The sequence below is a fragment of the Schistocerca gregaria genome, chromosome 3, assembly GCF_023897955.1.
Source record: "Schistocerca gregaria isolate iqSchGreg1 chromosome 3, iqSchGreg1.2, whole genome shotgun sequence".
NCBI classification, from domain to species: Eukaryota; Metazoa; Arthropoda; class Insecta; order Orthoptera; family Acrididae; genus Schistocerca; species Schistocerca gregaria.
In genome coordinates, this window is record NC_064922.1 from 816698576 (window position 1) to 816716903 (window position 18328).

Here is an 18328-nt window from a genome sequence, read left to right on the forward strand (position 1 = left end):
GGAGACCTATGGGTTGTGAGTGAACAGGAGGGAGGCAGTTTGAAACAAAAAGAGTGAGATTCATGGAACCTTTAGTATATTTTGAAATCACGGAATACAGCTACGGGCACATCCAGCTTGTACTTTAGGGGCGTTAAACTGTCTGGGTGTTACCAGAATATGCAAATAGTTCAAATGGTTCTGAGCACTATGGGACTCAACTGCTGCGGTCATAAGTCCCCTAGAATTTAGAACTAATTAAACCTATCTAACCTAAGGACATTACAGACACCCATGCCCGAGGCAGGATTCGAACCTGCGACCGTAGCAGTCGCGCGGTTCCGAACTGAGCGCCTAGAACCGCTAGACCACCGCAGCCGGCTATGCAAATAGGAAAGCGAGGGAGATAGGTAGTTTACAACTGGAGTTAAAAGCGGTAACCGTCGATCTCCTCCTTTCAAAGCAGCCTCGGGAAAATCCCAATTAGACAGTGGAGATAATACTGATTTTCAATGAAAAATACCAATAAAAACAGTAATGTTTGCTTTATTCATTTTAGTAAACCGCATTTGCGTACTACATTTCAGTACAGAGAAAAAAATCATAAATTTGAGCAATATGTTCATCCGTCACCCTGTATTTCGCCAATAAAGTTAACTTTAATTACCTTTGTTCCATAAAATTTCGGGCGTGCAGCCGCATAAATTTCACTTCTTCTTCTAATAGTTCGGCTGTATATCGTCCAGCCATCTTCTGAGTGAACCGATGTGACTGACGATCCAGCTCCTGCTCCGTTCTTTTTAAGCCCGCGTACCGCGCTACTGCGCTTGCGGCCACGGACACACAAGCAGCCAGAGACGTTGATCGGTGGCAAATCGGTATAACATACGCATGAAATTAGATCTGTGGCTCTGAACCTCGAAACCAAGCTTCATTTTACAAAAAGATAAACTTTCTTCGAAAACAAAAGGCTTATTCTCCTACCCAAATTTTATAACAAGCCAAAGAATATGCCTCCTTATTAAATTGAAGTATTAGCAACTGAACTGAATTTTCGTTCCTTTGTCGGGTTTTCTCTCAACGCTTTCCGGCGGATGCCGAGGAAGTAGACGGGCTCAGAGTCCGGGGTCGATGGCCGGCGTAGCGAAGACGTGGCACCTTGACGTTCCCACCACGTCGAAGTATCTTCCGGGCCTCAGTCCGCGTCGGGTCGAAAGACGCCTGTTTCCCTTTCTTCCGGCTATTTAACACGACGGCTACAGTCTTCCTCCGCTGATTCCGGAGTGATGATTGGCGGGCGTTGGCGATCCCTGACTGCTGGATGGTGATATCAAAGTGTGACCATCCGCGCAGGAAAAAGGCTCGCGCGCGTGCGTTGTTCGTGGCTCATTGGATGTTTGGCGGGAACGCCTATAGCGCTGGCTGGCGGAACGCGCCGGCACTAAGTTGCAGACGCCGCTTAACCCTGAAAAGGTAGCCGACCGTTGCGTTTGTGTGGCTGTGTGCCCCACGGCAATTATGTCACCTATTGCATGCAAATTGAACTTCCACTGTCGCAGGGTGGTATGTGACTTCAGCTACCAGCACCACGCCTTCAATGTGCTCTCCAGTGGTGCGCTTGGAATGACATCATTGCATAGAACACTTTCACCATCCACCAAGACAGTAAGACCGTGATCCACCGGTGCTGCTGTATTGAAACCTCCACACACACACACACACACACACACACACACACACACACACACACACACACAAAGAAAGAGATATGTGGCTGCACGGTCGATCCACAAGGTGACATCGACATATCGCTGAGAGCTGTGCCGTTGGGACATCTTTGTGAGTGTATTACAGAAAGTGCTGGATTCCATGATCTGTGCAAGCTGAAGCCGCTATCTCTATTAATTAAATTCGTCGTCAACCGAATTTTAATTGCTGCTTTCACTACTGAGTCCCAGAAAGATGAAGTCGAGGCTAAAATTTCGACGTCAAAAGAACGCGGCAAGTGCTGGAGCGTCAGTCATCTCGGCTGACTCTGAAAATGGCTGGACGATGTACAGCCGAAATACACTACTGGTTATTAAAACTGCTACACCAAGAAGAAATGCAGATGATAAACGGGTATTCATTGGACAAATATATTATACTAGAACTGACTTGTGATTACATTTTCACGCAATTTGGGTGCAGAGATTCTGAGAAATCAGAACCCAGAACAACCACCTCTGGCCGTAATAATGGCCTTGATAAGCCTGGGCATTGAGTCAAACAGAGCTTGGATGGCGTGTACACGTACAGCTACGCATGCAGCTTCAACACGATACGACAGTTCATCAAGAGTAGTGACTGGCGTATTGTGACGAGCCTGTTGCTCGGCTACCATTGACCAGACGTTTTCAATTGGTAAGAGATCTGGAGAATGTGCTGGCCAGGGCAGCAGTCGAACATTTTCTGTATCCAGAAAGGTACGTACAGGACCTGCAACATGCGGTCGTGGATTATCCTGCTGAAATGTAGTAGTGGATTATCCTGCTGAAATGTAGGGTTTCGCAGGGATCGAACGAATTTTAGAGCCGCGGGTCGTAACACATCTGAAATGTAACATCCCCTGTTCAAAGTGCGTCAATGAGAACAAGAGGTGACCGAGACATGTAACCAATGACATTCCATACCATCACTCCCGGTGATACGCCAGTATGGTGATGACGAATACACACTTCCAATGTGCGTTCACCGCGATGTCGCCAAACACGGATGCGACCATCATGGTGCTGTAAACAGAACCTGGATTCATCCGAAAAAATGACGTTTTACCATTCGTGCACCAAGGTTCGTCGTTCAGTACACCATCGCAGTCGCTCCTGTCTATGATGCAGCGTCAAGGGTAACTGCAGCCATGGTCTCCGAGCTGATAGTCCATGCTGCCGCAAACGTCGTCGAACTGTTCGTGCAGATGGTTGTTGTCTTGCAGACGTCCCCATCTGTTGACTCAGGGATCGAGACGTTGCTGCACGATCCGTTAGACATGCAGTCATCTCGACTGCTAGTGATACGAGGCCGTTGGGATCCAGCACGGCGTTCCGTGTTACCCTGCTGAACCCACCGATTCCATATTCTGCAAACAGTCATCGGATCTCGACCGACGCGAGCAGCAATGTCGCGATGCGATACACCCCAAACACGATAGGCAAGAATCCGACCTTTATCAAAGCCGGAAACGTGATGGTACGCATTTCTCCTCCTTACACGAGGCATCACAACAACGTTGCACCAGGCAACGCCGGTCAACTGCTGTTTGTGTATGAGAAATCGGTTGGAAACTTTCCTCATGTCAGCACGTTGTAGGTGTCGCCACCGGCGCCAACCTTGTTTGAATGCTCTGAAAAGCTAATCATTTGCATATCACAGCATCTTCTTCCAGTCGGTTAAATTTCGATTCTGGAGCACGTCATCTTCGCGGTGTAGCAAGTTTAAAGGCCAGTGATGTATCAGAAGAAGAAGTGAATTTATGTGGAAGCAAGGCCGAAATTTTATTACCTTTCTTCGAATTAGTTCCCTACGTCGGCGGGTTCGAGAGGTAAGGTTAGTGGCGTCCCCCAGCGCTGCAGCGTGATGCGGCTAGTGAGCGACGCGCGAACGCCGGCAGGTTTGACGGTGCTGGGCACGAGCGTGTACGGCGGCGCGATCCTGGCGGGCTCGCTGGACTACTGGCTGCAGCGGCTGGCGACGGCGCGCTGGCTGTGGGCGCGCGTGGCCGGCGCCGCGCCGCCCGTGCCGCCGCCCTGCTGGCTGGGCTGGCTCGTGCTGGCGCTCTGGCCCGCCGTCGCGCTCGTCGGCGTCGCGACGCAGTGCGCCGTCACCGGCCGCGGCCTGCACCACCGCACGCACCGTGAGTAGCCGCCGGCTCTCTGCGCGTCCGCTCGTGGCCGCTACCTCTGTTCCATTCGCGAGCTGTGGCGTCGGAAGCATGGGGGCAAGATTCTAAACATGCATTTTTATATCAAAAAACCTCCCGAATTCCTGTTTATTATTATTGGCATTGATGACGTGGTATTAGAGGCAGAAAGTGAGCGGACAGTGAATAACATGCTCAAAGATCTGAATGAAGCTTGCAAATAAACACAGCAAAAACAAAGAGTATGGTCATCGGTACAAGACGTAGACTGTCCAATATTAAAACAGGACAATCTACCATTAGCCAAGTAAGTCGATTTAAATATCTCGAAAGCACAATAACTGAAGACTGTCACCAGGAGGTGAAAACTCGAATTGCCATAGCAAACGAGGCATTCAACAGAAAGAGGAGACTCTTATGTGGCAAATTAGATAAAGGACTAAGGAAAGGGCTTGGCAAATGTTTTTTTCTGGAGCGTGGCACTATATGGGTCAGAAACATGGACACTGAGACGAGAGGATGAAAAAAGGTTTGAAGCATTTGAAATGTTGATGTGGAGGAGAATGGAGAGAATAAGCAGCATGGAGAGGGTGAGTAATGAAAGAGTATTGGATAGGGTTGGTGAGAGAAGATGTCTGCTGAAGGTTGTAAGAGAAAGGAAAAAGAACTGGTTGGGACATTCATTGAGAAGGGAGTGTTTGCTAGTAGAGGCTTTGGAGGGATTGGTTTGTGGGAGAAGACTGAGAGGAAGAAGGAGATACAGGTGATAGACGACATAAAGGGAAGAGGAAATAATGCAGACCTGAAGAGGATGACAGAAGACCAGACAGCCTGCAGAACTACCATGTGAAAACCTGCCTTTAGGCAGAACCAGGGTGCAATTTGTGCTTTTAACAGTGGGGGGGGGGGGGGGTCTTAGGGGGTTAGTAGAATTATATATGTTACTAGCTTGGACCGTGGCGTTACGCATGGTTAAACGGCCGTTTATAAATAGATGTTAATACCAAAAATCACTATTGATGATTGACGCGTATGCACTATCAGAAAAGCCACCCCTTGTTATATCTTTAAAAGTACAATACAGGTAAAGCTTATTTACAAAATCATCTACATATGGGTACAGTTATATGAGGGGAATTCAAAAAGTAGAGGCACATTTGTGAAAAGTTGTACCTATTCTGATGATAGAAAACTGAAACACATTAATAGTAAGACATATTAAAAACTTTCAGTGTTCGGCTCCACAAATTTAAATTATATGTAAAGTTTTACTCCAGTGCGTGGGAAATAAACATCCCAGGTTGGGATGCATAAACTAAAACCAGAGGAGGGGATGGTCTGATGCCCAACCCCCCGGCAAATCGCACACTGGGCAGAACACTGATGATGATGAACAAAAATAACCAGCAAAAGTGCCACTGATTAATACTCTTCGGAGTGAAGAAAGGGGAAATACGTTGGAACACATATTATGTTCGAGTATAATGACTTTTCTGGAGACTAGAAGTCTACTCTGTAGGAATCAGCATGGGTTCCGAAAAAGATGATCGTGTTCTAACAACCCTACCACAACAAAGGTCAAAAATTAATTATGATTGTAGTGTTGCTCACGCTGCTAAATATTGTAATTTCAGGCAACAACAAAGTTATATTATGTGGCAGGTGTCATTAGAGCACAGTTATTGAAGTCATTTCTTGAAATAATGAAAAAACTAGGCACTAATCTTTTCGTGTTTCCCACGCTGGCCTCGTTGTGAACTCGTGGCTAAATCATCGAAGATCTAGGTCGTGATGATTCCAAGCTCGGATACAAAGGCCTAGGTGTTATTCTGCGATATTCAAAAGTTTTATAGATGCGCTTCACAAATCATTCTTGAATATTAAACTTTTGCAAGTTAGGACAATGGTGATGTAAAAATGTAATCAGCACTCTGAATTTAAGTTAACTTCTGTTTTATTACTTTTGTTGCAACATCACTTCACAATATAAAACATACTTGAAAATATCTTCCTCACTGTTACAGTTCACAATTCATAAACTGACTACAATTTGCGTCTTTTTAACATGACGACCAAGACTTGACACTCTAATAACCGCTTACGTGCCCAAAAATCAGAGTTACCAGTACGTCAAAGATCATAGTGACAAAAGAAAGAATACACATAAGAATAATATCATTGCAATATAAACATATCGATGTATCAAAGTACCTCTACATTAATGAAATCAAATCTGAATGTTGTCACAGAAATATGTAACTATTTTACAGAAACATAGTAGAATATTGCTGGTATCGAGAGGTTGATGTGAGGTGCCGTAATGGTTACGTAATTCGAGTACCATTACAGTGTGAAACCAGCTCGCGCTATTCGTCCACGAGACTCAGAGGGCCATAGACACGGGTTCCCAGATAGATGCCGTGTTTCTTGACTTCCGCAAGGCGTTCGATACAGTTCCCCACAGTCGTTTAATGAACAAAGTAAGAGCAAAAGGACTGTCAGTCCAATTGTGTGACTGGATTGAAGAGTTCCTAGATAACAGAACGCAGCATGTCAATCTCAATGGAGAGAAGTCTTCCAAAGTAAGAGTGATTTCAGGTGTGCCGTAGGGGAGCATCGTAGGACTGTTGCTATTCACAATATACATAAATGACCTTGTGGATAACATTGGAACTTCACTGAGGCTTTTTGCAGATGACACTGTAGTATATCGAGAGGTTGGAACAATGGAAAATTGTACTGAAATGCAGGAGGATCTGCAATGAATTGATGCATGGCGCAAGAAATGGCAATTGAATCTCAATGTAGACAAGTGTAATGTGCTGCAAATTCATAGAAAGAAAGATCCTTTATCATTTAGCTACAATACAGCAGGTCAGCAACTGGAAGCAGTTAATTCCATAAACTATCTGGGAGTAGGCATTAGGAGTGATTAAAATGGAATGACCATATAAAGTTGATATTGGTAAAGCAGATGCCAGACAGACTCATTGGCAGAATCCTAAGGAAATGCAATCCAAAAACAAAGGAAGTAAGTTACAGTACATTTGTTTACCCACTGCTTGAACACTGCTCACCGGTGTGGGATCCGTACCAGATGGGATTGATAGAAGAGATAGAGAAGATCCAACAGAGAGAAGCGCACTTCATTAAAGGATCATTTAGTAATTGCGAAAGCATTACGGAGATGATAGATAAACTCCAGTGGAAGACCCTGCAAGAGGGATGATCAGTAACTCGGTACAGGCTTTTGTTGAAGTTTCGAGAACATACCTTCACTGAGGAATCAAGCGGTATATTGCTCCCTCCTACGTATATCTCGCGAAGAGACCATGAGAATAAAATCAGAGAAATTAGAGCTCACAAGTGCTTCCAAGAACAATACGAGACTGAAATAGAAGGCAGAACCAATAGAGGTACTCAAAGTACCCTCCACCACACACCATCAGGTGGCTTGCGGAGTATGGATGTAGATGTAGAAATAAACTTTAAAATCAGAATGAGGAGACTAGGTACTGGCTGAATTGAAGCAGTGGGGGGGGGGGGGGGGGGGGGGTCATGCATCATGTCTGGGTAGCTCAGTTGGCAGAGCACCTGCCCGGAAAATGTAAACGCTTCGAGTTCGAGTCACAGTCTGACACACAGTTTTATTCTGCTAGTTAGTTTCAAACTTTAAAACCATTTATTCGACTCATGCAACCTATGACACTGTTTGCCTACAAAACTGCATGTCTCATTGTCTGATTATGTTAGTGGATCTAGTGCAATATATTTGTGCCTTCCATTATTTTAAAGTTGACTGGCGTTATTTCCAAAACCTCAAAACCAGCCTCAGTAAAGATCAGGGCATACCCTGTGGGTGATGTTCCAGTTTGAGGACGAGAGTCAGACATAGAGCAAGACTGACTGATTCAATAAAGGCCAGGAATCTGGATTGACTCAATAAAGACAAGTTTAACAAAAGGGAATCTGGACTGGAGCAAAACTGTTGTAGAAGGTGAATGATGGAAAGAGAGAGGAAAGTGGAGAAGAGAACAAACGTGACGACAACTTCCCTAATTAAAGTTTAAACAATGGAAAGTCCTGGTTGCAGCATCAACAGTTATGGAAAGGATAGTAATTACATATAATAACAACTACCAGGTCATATGCTTCCATACAAATATACACTGAAGAGCCAAAGAAACTGATACACCTGCCTAATATTGTGTAAGGCCCCCGTGAGCATGCAGAAGTGCCGCAACACGATGTGGCATGGACTCGAGTAATGTCTGTAGTAGTGGTGGAGGGAACTGACACCCTGAATCCTGCAGAGCTCTCCATACATCCATAAGCGCACGAGGGGGTGGAGAGCTCTTCTGAACAGCACATTGAAAGGCATCCCATTTATGCTAAATAACGTTCATGTCTGGGGAGTTTGGTGCCCAGTCGAAGAGTTTATACTCACAAGAGTGTTCCTGGAGCAACTCTACAGCAATTCTGAATGTATGGGGTGTCGCATTGTCCTGCTGGCATTGCCCAACTCCATCGGAATGATGGATGCAGGTGATCAGACAGGATGCTTATGCACATATCACCTATCAGAGTCATATCTACACATATCACTCCAACTGCACATGTCCCACACCATTACAGAGCCTCCACCAACTTGAACAGTCCCCTGCTGACATTCATGGCCCATGGACCCATGAGGTTGTCTCCACACCCATACACGTCCATCCACTCAATACAATTTGAAATGAAACTCGTCCAACCAGGCAACTTGTTTCCAGTCATCAACAGTCCAATGTCAGTGCTAAGGCATAAAACTTTGTGTAGTGGAGTACAAGAGTGAGCCTTCGCAACTGAAAGCCCACATCGATAATGTTTCATTGAATGTTTCGCACGCTGACTCTTGTTGATGACCCAGCATTGAAATCTGCAGAAACTTGCCAATGGGATGCATTTCTATCATGTTTAATGATTCTCTTCAATCGTCATTGGCCCTGATCTTGCAGGGTCTTTTTCCGGCTGCAGTGGTGTCAGAGATTTGATGTTTTACCAAATTTCTTATATTTATGGTACACTCGTGAAATGCTCGAACGAGAAAATCCCCATTTCATCAGTACCTCAGAGATGCTGTGTCCCATTGCTCAAGTACCAATTATAACAGCACATTCAGACTCACTTAAATCTCGATAACCTGCCATTGTAACAGCAGTAACAGAATTAACATGGCTCTGAGCACTACGGGACTTAACTTCTGAGGTCATCAGTCCCCTAGAACTTAGAACTACTTAAACCTAACTAACCTAAGGACATCACACACATCCATGCCTGAGACAGGATTCAAACCTATGACTGTAGCGGTCGCGCAGTTCCAGACTGCAGCACCTAGAAGTGCTCGGCCACTGCGGCACGGCCACAACTTTGCCAGACACTTGTTGTCTTATTAGGCATTGCTGGCCACAGAGCCGTATGCTTGCTGTTTACATATTCCTGTATTTGAATATGCATGTGTATACCAGTTTCTTTGGTGCTTCATGGTTCAATGTATTTTATTGTCCTACAATGTACAAAGCATGTTGTCAGAAACATAGACCAGAGTGAACTAACTGCAGGTCCAGAGAGGTTAGCTGAGCTACCTCAGTGCAGCAATATTGTTCCAGGCTACTCTACAGAGCTATGTCCCCAAGACAGATTGCTGCTCACTGTAAAAATGGCATGTTGATTGCTACACATCAAGTTTTTGGCCAAAGCCTTGATCAGAAATGGAAAAAACACACACACACACACACACACACACACACACACACACACACACACACACACACACACAGGTACACATACACACGTAACTGTTATCACTGGCCATTGCAGCAGAATGCCAATGCCACCCCCCCCCCCCCCACTCCTCACAACACTGCGCCTGTCTGGCAGCCTTGTTCTTCCACCATCTAATCCCTGCACACTCTCCCCACCTGTGCCCTGCTACCCTCTGCTACCCTTCCCCATTTCCCACCTCACTCTGGATTGCTACTTGCATTCAATGCAACACATTTGCATTCTGGCTGGAGCAGCCAGAGATAGCGGTCCTGTGTGTGCAAGGTGTGCTTGCTTGTGTGATTGTGTGTGTGTGTTTTTCTTTTCTCATGAAGACTTTGGCTGAAAGCCTAATGTGTGACAGTCTTTTCATCTCCTCCCTACGGCAAAAATATCAGAATGTTGATGAAACAACTAAACAGAAACATGCAAATAACTAGATGACAGGTATGGAAGGAAAATTATAGCACTAATTTATGACACTTACAACGTGGAAAAAAATTGCAGAACCATACCTGACAATTGACAGCAAACAATGACTGACAGTGACTGGCATATGAAAAATATAGCACAATAATTTTAAAAAATCTATAAATCACCCACTCATACCCTTAAGATTTGATGGAGTCTTTTTGGTAGAGTCAATTAACACACAAGGAGTAGACGCTGAGGCAGAGGAGGAGCTCACATCATAAATAACAGAAGATGAAATAACAGACACCATAATGAGTGTAAGAAACTCAGCTCCAGGAGAAAATAAGCTCAGAAGAATGTACCTAAGGAAATCCAAACAAGAAACAATGATACCATTACCTCAAATGATATATATTTACTGCCTGAGCAAAGAAGTTGCCCCAGAATCTTGGAAAAAGGACAAAGTAATAACCAAGGGGGGGGGGGGGGGGGGGGGGAGACAAACGTAAAGCAAATCTCACCTCATACTGGCCACTAACACTGTAACACTGTTAAACATCTTCAGGAAGACATACAAAACAATAATGACAGATCACTCAATGGGGTACAATGATTGAGCAGCTTCTCCTAAGCCACACATTTCTGTAGCGGAACACCCATGCCTAGCATACAAAAAGGATTCAAGAAGAACCACTGTAGCAGTGATCCATTCCTGAAACTTATCAGTTACACCAAGAATATCTTTAACCACAGCCAGTGTATGCTCACCAAATTATTGGATATTAAACAGGGGTTTGATAAGATATGGCACATTTCTCTGCTGATGAAACTCGTAAATGTGGATCTATCCTTAAAAATAATAAAGCTTAAGCACAAATTAGTGGGAGACAATGCAGGGTCCATGCAGGAAATGAATCATCAGACTACTTTTCCTCTTAGGCAGTGAGGCATTCTATCTTCACTGATATACAGCCTATATATCAGAGATGTACTAACCACAAACAACAACAGCCAGACTATAGCCTTATTGGTTGAAAATACTGTGTGCTGGGTTACAGACAGCCAAACACAAGTGATCCAAAGCAAAACTAACATGTACCTAACCTAATTATAAACATGGATGACAGCATACTGTGTCAAGCACAATCCCAAGAAAACACAGATGGTACTCTTTCACTGTCAATGCCTAACAAAGAAGAAAAATCAAGATGAGAGAGACACACAGCTCCCTTTATGAGGTACAGCATTTGAGCTTAGAGGCAATAGCCAGGTATTCATGACTATTCTGCTACAAGTACTTAAACCAGCACACAGATCAGAAAAAAATACGTAACAGAATAAGAAAAAGGCAAGGGCTTGTAATACAAATACGGATACCTTTGACAGGTGCACCACCCAAACAGCAATTCACACACATAAAAGACTTGCCAGAACACAGTGACCCCGCCCTAGGAGGAATGATTACAACAGCAGTAAACAAAATACACTCAACAAAGAGGTGATTGCTATACAGCTAAATAAATATGAATGTTAGAACACACAGTGAGGAAGTATGCAATGCTACAGGAGATATGGTAAAAGCATACTCCAAAATCACCACAATGATTAAAAAGCCAATAAAACCAAGAAAACCTAAACCAAGATACTTATACCCACAGTAAACGACAATCCAAAACATAGTAAAAATATTCCCAGACCTGGCATTGACCATGCTGTCCCTGATCAAAAACAAAGAGATCACACTACGTCTAGATGAAAGACAATAAACAGAATACAATAAACATAGTTGTAACCAGCCACTTCACAGAGCAGTAGAATGTGCCAGAAATACTCTAGGCCATAAATATAAGCAACACTGTAATAACCATTCACTGCACATAGCACTGGAATATGTCACAACCAAAAATTATAAGTGTAAGAAACATATAGGAACCAGCTGCTGCACATAACAGTTGAATTTGTAAACAAGTAAACAGCAGATGACATGATGATTTCAGTGAGTTAAATTGATGAAATTTTGTGCCAGACACATTCGTCTGGATTTTATTTAGCTAATGTAGTGTATCATCAGTGATGTCAACTGCTAGTCATTTATTATGGCTCATATCTTGCCATGTTAATGACATCATCAGTCTATCAGCACAGTATAACATTGTTAATTAACCATATATGGGGATAGCTTTTGTGGAGGAAGCCTGTAAGCTTGAATACAGTAAGCAGGTTCAAAGGATGTAGGCTGCAACAGTTCTGCAGAGATGAGGTCACTTACAAAAGATAGACAGGGTACACTAGCAAAGAGATCTCCATCAAACTTCAGACTTATGGTCACAACAATATCATTTGATAGGGTGTGTGAAAATTATTAATCAAATTCAGTACATAATAAAAGTACATTGAAAGTAGATTTATTAAAGCCTGATATATCAAAGATATTCATGGATATTGCTGATGTATCAACAGCATAATATTAGTGTATGAATACTGATATTATTTCTACAAATAGTAATTATTTTTTATACTTCATTCCCACATTAATCAGATGCAATGAAGAGTGGTACTTTGCAGAGTGATCACAGCACAGTATGACTGCCAGTTTCACTTTGCGGCTACTGTGGTCTATGAATGGTGACAAAATCCACAGGTGGATTCCCACAACAGGCCTACCTAATTTTATTGATATAGTTAAGTTTTCAGGCAAGACTGATGTTGAGGTAGGATTTCCCAAAATCGATATTGTGAAATAAGATAAATACATCAATACACGGCATTCTGAAGAGTCACTTAAGTCATATAACAGTAATACAACAGTTATAAAATGACCAAGAATGATAGAAAGGCTAACTTGTTACAAGATCTGTTCAGAAATGATGACATATTGAAGTAATTGTCTACTGTCTTGAATGACTGCTTCCACACAATGGTAGGAAACAAACAAATTTACCCAATACAGATCTGGAACATCCAATGAGATTACAAAAATAATTGACACTAGAAAGAGGTAATTCGTCTGGCTATGAGGTGTTTCCTTGCGAAATGCTACAATATTGTGTTGATTTGATTGTACCAACCTTGACATATTCTTGAAATTAATCAATTACTCATGACCTAAGACTTCTTTTGTGTGCAGAAGGGACACACAAGAACATAGACTGAGACAGGAAGATCACCTCTAATAACCCATTTCATTTCTGCTTGTCTAGTCAGAACATTTTGTCTACAGTAGCATAAAAGGTGTGATTGGAAAGTTTTAAGAATTGATCCACTACTGCTTACTGGTTTGTTGGGCAGGCACACTGAGGGTGGGGAGCAAGTCATTGCCTTGTCCTTGAATGCCCTCTGACAGGAAACTATGGTTCCTTTAGTCAGTTTGTTGTGGCAGCTGGTTGAGTGTGGGTCTGTTAGAGCTTGTTGCTGGATTCTGTCTGTGTTAAAATGTATGTAAAATTGGAGCAACGAGTTTGTGTGAAATTTTGTATTAAAACTGAGAAATCAGCTTGATCCACCTCCACTGCCTCCAAACTACCCTCTGTTAACTTTCTAGAGTTTCTTAACCTCGAACCTTGCCTCACCATCTTTCCCCAAATCCCTCAACGTGAAAACTAATCTTACATCTGCAGAAAGAACTGCAGTCCACCATCTAGAAACTGATCCCATCCTGATAATCCTACCTGCAGACAAGCGGTCCACCGCAAGGATTACCTGGCGGAAGAACTCCATCAGCTGTCAGATGCTTCCATCTACCTACAAACCTTGCAACAGTGACCCCATTCCAATAATCCAGCAGAATCTCCAGTCACTACTCAAATCCTTAGGCCCATCCCGGAACCTCTCCCCAGAGCCCATCTCTCTACTTACTCCTATGACCCCCCACCACACCCCCACCTTCTACATGCTTTCTAAAGTCCATAAACCCAAGCACCCAGGAGAACCCATTGTGGCCGGTTACTGTGCCCCAACTGAGAGAATCTCTGCTCTCGTAGACCAACACCTTCAATCTATTACCCAGAACCTATCCTCCTACATAAAAGATATCAACCATTTCCTCCACCGACCCTCCACAGTTCCTGTTCCTTTACCACATGGTGCCCTGCTCATCACTGTTGATGCCATCTCCCTGTACACTAACATTCCTAATGCCCATGGTCTTACTGCTATTGAACACTACCTTTCCAGATGCCCTATAGATTCCAAACCAGCAACCTTCTTCCTAGTTGCAATGAACAACTATATTCTCACCCACAATTACTTCCCCTTTGAAGGCATTACCTACAAATAAATCCGGGGTACGGTTATGGAAACCAGCATGGCACCATCCTATGCCAACCTATTCATGGGCCGTCTAGAGGAATCCTTCCTAAAAAAAAAACCAGAATCCTAAACTCCTAACCTGGTTCAGATTCATTGATGACATCTTTGCTATCTGGATTGAAGATGAGGACACCCTATCCACATTCTTCCAGAATCTCAACAACTTCTCCCCCATTTGCTTCGCCTGGTCCTACTCAACCCAACAAGTCACCTTCCTAGATGTTCACCTCCACCTCAGAGATGGCTACAACAGTACCTCTGTCCATATCAAACCTACAAACCACCAGTAATACCTCCACTTTGACAGCTGCCACCCATTCCATACCAAGAAGTCCCTTCCGTACAGCCTAGTCACCCATGGTCATGGCATCTGCAGTGATGAGCAGTCCCTCTCAAAATATACCAATGGTCACACTGAAGCTTTCACTGGCCGTAATTATCCTCCCAACCTTGTACAAAAACAAATCTCCCATGCCATATTTTTCCAGCCTCCCTCCACCTCCCAAAGACCCACAGTCCAGCCAGCCACAGAGGAGCATTCCCCTCGTAACTCCACACCATCTGGGACTGTAGAAACTGAATTACATTCTCAGCCAGGGTTTCAATTACCTCTCATTGTGCCCTGAAATGAGAAATGTCTGCCCACTACCCTTCCCACCACTCCTACAGTGATATTCTGCCGTCTACTGAACCTTCACAATATACTCGTCCATCCTTACACAACCCCTGCTCCCAATCCCTTACCTCATGACTCATGCCCCTGTAATAGACCTCGATGGAAGACCTGTCCCATACATCCACCTACAACCACCTACTCCAGTCTGGTCACTAACATCACCTATCCCATCAAACACAGAGCTACTTGTGAAACCAGTCATGTGATTTGCAAGCTAAGATGCAACCACTGTGCTGCTTTCTATGTGGGCATGACAACCAACAAGCTGTCTGTCCGCAAGAATGGCCACCGACAAACTGTGTCCAAAAAATAAGTGGACCACCCTGTTGCCAATCACGCTGCCAAACATGATATCCCTCATCTCAGTGACTGCTTCAGAGCCTGTGCAATATGGATCCTTCCTACCAATACCAGCTTTTCTGAATTGCACAGGCGGGAATTTTCCCAGCACTACATCCGACATTCCCATAACCCTCCTGGTCTCAACCTTCGTCAGTCACTGTCCTCACCCATCCAGCCCCCTCCCTGCTCCCATTCCAGTACTACGCAGCCATCATTTCACCACCCCACCCAGTCTTTCTTTATATTTCTCTAATTTTCGCTACTTCCTCCCCCCCCCCTCCACCCCCCACCATACCTTCTCTCTTGCCCTCCGTCTAAACTGCAGCACTTCATTATCTGCCACCCCCCCCCCCCCATACTATCTCTCCCCCTCCCCACCCCAGCATCCTCCTTATCCCCACCCTGTCACCACTCCCATCATGCACTGGTGTTGCTGCTTACAGTATGGTTTCAGTTATCTGAGACTGTAGACGTGTGTGCAAGTTACATTTGTTCGTGTGTGTGTGTGGGGGGGGGGGGGGGGGGGGCATGTGCACACATTCATGTGTGTGTGTGAGTGTGTGTGTGTGTGTGTGTGTGGGCATGTGCACACACGACTGTGTGTTTGTGTGTCTATTGCTGACAAATGCCTTGATGGCTGAAAGCTATAATTGTGTGAATCTGTTTGTTGTTCCTGACGTGACTCAGCATCTCCGCTATATGGTGAGCAGCACCTTTCCTTCTCTAATGTTGTTACATTCCATCCTGGATTTCCCATTGTTTGAAATCAGCTTCTGAAACTTACGAACTAATAAAAACAACTTTTGGAGATAATTGTATGAGTCAGTCAAATGTTTTTGTCTGTTTCAACAGATTTAAAAATGGCCATGAATCATTTGAAGGTGAACCACAGTTCAGCCGTCCTTCCACCTCTAAAACGAATGAAAACGTTGTGAAAGTTCATGACTTAGTGCACTCTTATTGTAGACTTACAGTTAGGGAGATGGCTGATGAACTTAAATCAATTTTCTATGCAATTCAGTCAACTTTAACTGAAGATCTGAACATGCGTAGAGTGTCTGCAAAATTCATTCCAAAAGCGTTGTCAAGTTAACAAAGACAATACCAACTTGAAGTGTGCCAAGAAATGCTTAATTGGACTAAAATGACCCAGATTTATTAAATAGGGTAATTACAGGTGATGAATTGTGGGTATATGGATATGATTCTGAAACCAAAGTGCAGTCTCTGCAGTGGAAGTCTCCAGGTTCACCACGACCGAAAAAAGCACGGTAATGTTGGTCGAAGGTGAAGACAATGTTGGTGACTTTTTTTTTCAATTCTACCGGTATTGTGCATCATGAATTTACCCCTGGAGGACAGGAATATTACAAATGTGTCCTTGAGTGTTTGCGTGAATAGGTGAGGAAGAAAGTGCCTGTATTGTGGAAAGACAGGAGTTGAGTGCTACATCATGACAATGCTCCGGCTCATCGTGCCTTCTTCATCATTGAGTTATTGACCAAATTCAAAGTTTCTGTGCTTCCACAACCATGATATTCCCCTGATTTTGCCCCTGCAGACTTCTACCTGTTTCCTAAACTGAAATTTTTGCTGAAAGAGAAGCTGTTTGACTCGATTGAAGACATCCAGGCAAATATGGAGAGTGTCCTTAATACACTTCAGGAAAAAAATTTCCAGGAATGTTTCCAAAAGTGGAAACACCATTGGAGTCAGTCTGTTCAGTCAGAAGGTGATTATTTTGAAGTAGATGCATCACAGTAGCATGTAAGTACCATCATTGTACAATTACAAGCCCAACTTAAAACTTTCCAATCACACCTCATATTGTTTCATTGCCTGAACAGAACTAGTTAACTTTTGGCTTTTTATGAGATTCTAAAGCCATATACAATCTCAAAAATGAACTGTAGGGAGAGCTCATCACGAAAAACTGCCTTGTTGGTATATTCTGTGACCTTGCCAATACATTTTACAGTGTGAACCATACTTGGAAATGAAACATGCTGTGTAATTAATGCCACTACTCTTATACAGATGAAGTTTTGCATTCTACTAGAAAGTTGTGTGTTACAGTGGCAATCTGCACCATGTAAATAAAACAGAACTCTGAATCAGGAAACATAAATTATGGTGCCCCATATGATTTGATACTGGTTATTAACATTAATAATGATCTTATAATGATTCTGAAGGATGATTCAAAAACTATTATGTTTGCTGATCATACAAACATGTTTGTTTAGTGCCAAAATTTGGCCATACCATTCATGTTCCAAACAATAAGTGAAGCCACCCAGAACTGGTTCATAGCAGACAGTTCAAACTTTAATCATACGAAGACTCATAATGTAATTCTGAATAAGCAAACTGCATCAGAAATATGCAAATACTGTGATAAATGCATGCTTGGGTGTAAATACAGATTCTCGCCAAGCCTGAAAGTGTTGCTGTTGTATTTTACCACAAACAGCACCTGTACAATGCCGTCAATGCATTGCAGGTGTCAGTCATGGTCTTCTATGTAGTTATGAGTGTATTATATCAGAGCTAAGAGAATTTGAATGTGGGCAAATCATTGGTGCTTGCATTGTCAGTGCTCCTGTAACCATGGGAATCAAAACGTTTATTGTTTCAAGAGGGACTGTATCAAAGATTTATACCACATATAGGGAAAACAGAAAAACATTGTCTCCTGAGTCACAACTTGGATGAAAGTGTGTGTTAAATGTTTGTGACAGATGGTCATTGAAGAGGACTGTGACAATAAATTAGAGAACAACAGCTGCAAAAGGCTCTGCAGAACTGAATGTCACACTTGTGAACCATGACAGCATGTAAACAACACAAAGGAGCTAAATGAGCAGGGAATTGCAGGATGAGCTGGCATTCCAGGCTCACTCATCAGTGAT

At 43.4% G+C, this 18328-nt stretch overlaps 1 protein-coding gene across 2 annotated transcripts in view; it reads left to right on the plus strand.

Annotated features, from left to right (window-relative positions):
* Positions 1-18328, plus strand: part of LOC126354413 (transmembrane protein 198) — a 331011-nt gene that overhangs the window by 287071 nt on the left and 25612 nt on the right. For both annotated transcript variants that reach the window (XM_050004032.1, XM_050004033.1), the window contains exon 5: positions 3626-3868. In XM_050004032.1, the coding sequence (XP_049859989.1) occupies positions 3626-3868 (243 nt within the window). The remainder of the gene's footprint in view (positions 1-3625; positions 3869-18328) is intronic.